General features: G+C 45.9%; 1 protein-coding gene across 1 annotated transcript in view; it reads right to left on the minus strand.

Annotated features, from left to right (window-relative positions):
• Positions 1–3,971, minus strand: part of DNAH9 (dynein axonemal heavy chain 9) — a 388,028-nt gene that overhangs the window by 177,468 nt on the left and 206,589 nt on the right. Inside the window, exon 33 of the mRNA XM_019536510.1 lies at positions 2,805–3,065. Coding sequence (XP_019392055.1) covers positions 2,805–3,065 — 261 coding nt within the window. The remainder of the gene's footprint in view (positions 1–2,804; positions 3,066–3,971) is intronic.

Raw genomic sequence — 3,971 nt, forward strand, 5'->3', positions numbered from 1 at the left:
CTGCAGGTTTTTCCTCCCAAGGTGGAGAACCTTGCATTTTTCGGTGTTAAACACCATGAGGTTCTCGTCTGCCCATTTGCTGAGCTTGTCCAGTTATCTGGAAAGGTTCTTCACCATGCTGACTAGGAATGGCAGACCTCGACTGGATTCATGTATTAGCCCTTCCATCCCAGTTAATACACTATGTAGTCTATGAGCTAAAGCATGAGTTAATTCAGAAGCTCTAAACTCAATGTTAAATATCATACTTGTGTCATTCCTAAGAGCCATGTATTACTACATCTGCTAAGACTATTTTTGGAGATTAGTGTGAAATTTTCCTGTGATAAATATTTGAAACTCTGGCTATAATGTTGTGTTTTAAGTCAGAGGCATCAAACTCATTTGGCCCAATGGGATGGATGAGTGGCACGGAGCTGATACATTGGCCAGATTGGGCCTATGGACCCCTCTGGTCTCCATCCCCATCCCATGCCAGATCCGGTGCCTGCAGCACCTGCTCTGGAACACCTGCTCTTGCTGGTTGGGATCCATTCTACACAGTGCCCACCCCAGGCAGTCTAGGATCTCTGCTGTACATAGCACTCTCTCCCACCCCCATCAGTCTGGGATTTGCACTGCACATAGCACAGTCCTACATTGGGTGGAGCAGGGAGAACTACATGCTACAGTCCTAGACTAGCCAGGGAAGCCACCAAGTGTAGCACAGACCCAAGACCAGCCAGAGAGGGCACTGCCTGCAGTGCACATCCCAGGTGCTATGCCCAGGGCTGGTTCAGTGGCACGTGGGTTAAAACAGACACAGAGGCAGCACTGGATGCTGAATGAAGGTGCTCCATGAGCTAGATCATTGACAATCCTATTTTAAGTGAACTGAAGAAAACCTAAATTATAAATTGGATCAAACTGGCATTTTTGGTGTTTATACTCCTGCATAGAAATAATCTGGAAGCAAAACAGGAAGAGCTAATAATATCTTACAGTTACATGAAATGTCACAGGCATTACAACTAGTTCAGATCTGATCTTGTCAGCAGCTTGCCTCAAGATGCATAAAACACAAAAGAATAATAGAGAAAGACAACATAAAGAAAAGCAAAAATGATTATAAAAATAGCTTGCCTGGAGGGGGCAGGGGGAAGGAAGACTAGAATACTTTGGGATACTGTGCCCCAGTGACCCACTGGTAAGACTATATTACACTTTCTACTTAATATCCTGAGTTCAATTACTGATGTGATAGCTAAGCAGCTGTCACATCCACTTACCATTATGGCTATTGATTTGCATTATAACTCCTATAAAGAAGACCTACAGTCTCAATCCTACAAAGTTCCTAGGCAGTGCACTAATAACAAGTTGTACAGTGCTTAATGTTAGAGGTTTATTTCTGCTGTTATTGTATAGGCAAGTGCCATATGGTACTTCCAACAAAGATAGCAAGTATGTATTTTGCTCGAGGACACACTAAACTTCTGATAGGCAATGAATTTGGCAGCGATACCTGCACTCTGTTTTTACTCTGCTTTTGACAACCACACTTCTGCCCACTTCTCTGTGACTTCACTCCTGATAGATCTTGCAAGCTCTGAAGCAAGAAGACGATGGCCATGGCCTGGCCTATCTCCTTCTTCTACAAATCCCGGTCCATTCAAATGTAGTCCTGACTCCCTCTACCAGATCTAAACTCACCACTCCATTTATGCAAAAACAAGGGCAGTTTTTTCTTATGCTGGCTCACATTGTACTGTTCCTCTGGCATAAATTGTTGTGGGGGAGAAATGGTGATCCCTGGACAATAAACTTCCCATGTAGAAAAGTCCTGGTGGAGTGTTTATATTGCAGTCAGCTCCCACTCCTCATGGCGGAGGGAGAAGCACAATTGAGTAGGCCCATTGCAGAGAAAAGGTGCTAACAGAGAACATATGGCTCCAGCTAGTTTCTGCTTCCCACAGTCCATAAGCAGAACAGAATTTAGATAAGCTTTTGAGACTCCTCTAGGTCACACTAGGTGACAGAGGATGCAATCGGATGGTCAATAGTCACAGAACAGCGAGGAACGGATCTAGGGGTGTGCAGTGCCATCATCACACCCCTCTTTTTTTGTGTGCTGGAGGTGCAGTGAGCTCCCTGAGCTCACCAGCACATCAGTGCAGCTCCTTTTGGGAGCTCCATATGTGCCATGATCTTTGACCTCACAACTCTGTCAGCACAGGGTCTAGCTGGAGACCACACTTTCACAGGGCTCTGGAAGTCAGTGGATGAGTGCCGCTGCTAGTGTTTGCCCTTCCCTTTCTTCCTCTTGCTCCCCTGATGAATTCAGTGGCAGAGGAAAAGAGGGGAGGAGAAGATGTCAAGTGTCAACACTTACCCCCTTGGCTCCAGCCAGACCCTGCATTGATCAGCTTGTGATCACAGAGCACTGAGCTCACTGGCATCTTGGATCACAGCAAGAAGGTGCAGTCACCCCCCCTTTGGTGATCTGGTGCATATGCAGTGAGCTCTCAAACATGCAGGCACCCTGCAGTTGAAAAGAGTGTGGCTACACATCCCTTGCTGTGATCCTGGATTTACCCAGACAAGCAGCACATAGTTCAGAAGAAGAGAGATGAGGTACTTGGGAACTTGGGTCCCAATGTGTTATCACCCCTCATGTGATTACCCCAGATGTCTCACTTGAGGTGACCTGTCATAGTCTACCAAAAGGAAGGACATTACATTACTACATCTTCTCTAATCTGCACTGAACTGAGTGTGCCTGTGCAATGTAAGACACTGGAATTCCTCTGGAGTCTCTCCCATACCTTATTAAGGGTGTTGAGAGCTGCCTGGGCAGCAGCAAGGGCTGGTTCTGCCTTGGCCAGGTCTTCCTCGCAATCTTTTTGTTTCTGTTTGACCTCTTGGTTTATCAGTGCCACCTTCTGCTCCTCCTCATCAGCAATGGCTTTCTCCTTGCTCACTTTCTCTGTTTCCACTCCCACCACTTGTATCAATTTGTCAGCATCTTCATTCTTCTGTTTCAACTCCACTTCTTGGGCTGCAAGTTTCGCCTTCAGGTCATCTACCTAAAGTGAGAAAGAATATCAACTAAAACAGGAAAAGAGGTGGATGCAAGTGTAGTAAAATTACATATGCAAGAGTGTCCAATGCATTGGTAGTGGATGGTCCACCACAGGGGAAATGGAATTTAGCAAATAGGAACTGCCATATGGGATCAGACCTGGCATTCATCTAGCCCTGTATCCTGTCTCCAGTAATGTCCAATACCAGTTGCTTTAGAGGCAGGTACAAAAAGCCCTGTTGTTGTTTACAAGAATCCGATTTTAGTTAGAAAACAAGTGGTAACAGATCTTACTGAAGCTGAGAGTAGAAGGGTAGGGAAAACCTTAAACGTTGGTTTAGCATTGTAGGTATCAGATAGTTTGATGAAAATTACTTGACTCTTGCCTATAAAATCACCATTAACCCAAAACAGTCCTAAATACCTCTGCCTTTCAGGGCCCCTTTAGACATGCAGGTAAAGGCATGATGGGATCTGATGAAGCTCCCAGCAACACAAGTACATGGTTTGCCCATGGCTGGGAGACCCATCAGCTGGCAGGGCCCCCAAACACAGGGCTTACATGGCTACTTGTTCAATTAATAGTGTGATAGGAGCCAGGCACAATGTTAGGGCCTTGTTACACATTGTGCTGATCAAATGTTGATCAGTGTTAGCGCTAGCTCCAGTTTGGAGCAGTTACACCTTAAAGCTGTGACTTGCCACTAGAGGGTTGGTGAGCGGGGGCCTGACTAGGAGCTACAGCTGTGTGTTGCCACTACAAGCCTCATAACCAAGGGCAAGCCTCTATACCTCTATACCTGCTCTGGGTGAGAGATGGGTTGCAGGGAAAAAACCCATGAAGCTGGAAGGCAGAATGTTAATGGGATGGGGGTGTGAAATGAAGCAAGTCAGCCACTGAAGGATAAAA

The sequence above is a fragment of the Crocodylus porosus genome, unplaced genomic scaffold (genome assembly GCF_001723895.1).
Source record: "Crocodylus porosus isolate Cpor-Errol unplaced genomic scaffold, CroPor_comp1, whole genome shotgun sequence".
Taxonomy (NCBI): Eukaryota; Metazoa; Chordata; order Crocodylia; family Crocodylidae; genus Crocodylus; species Crocodylus porosus.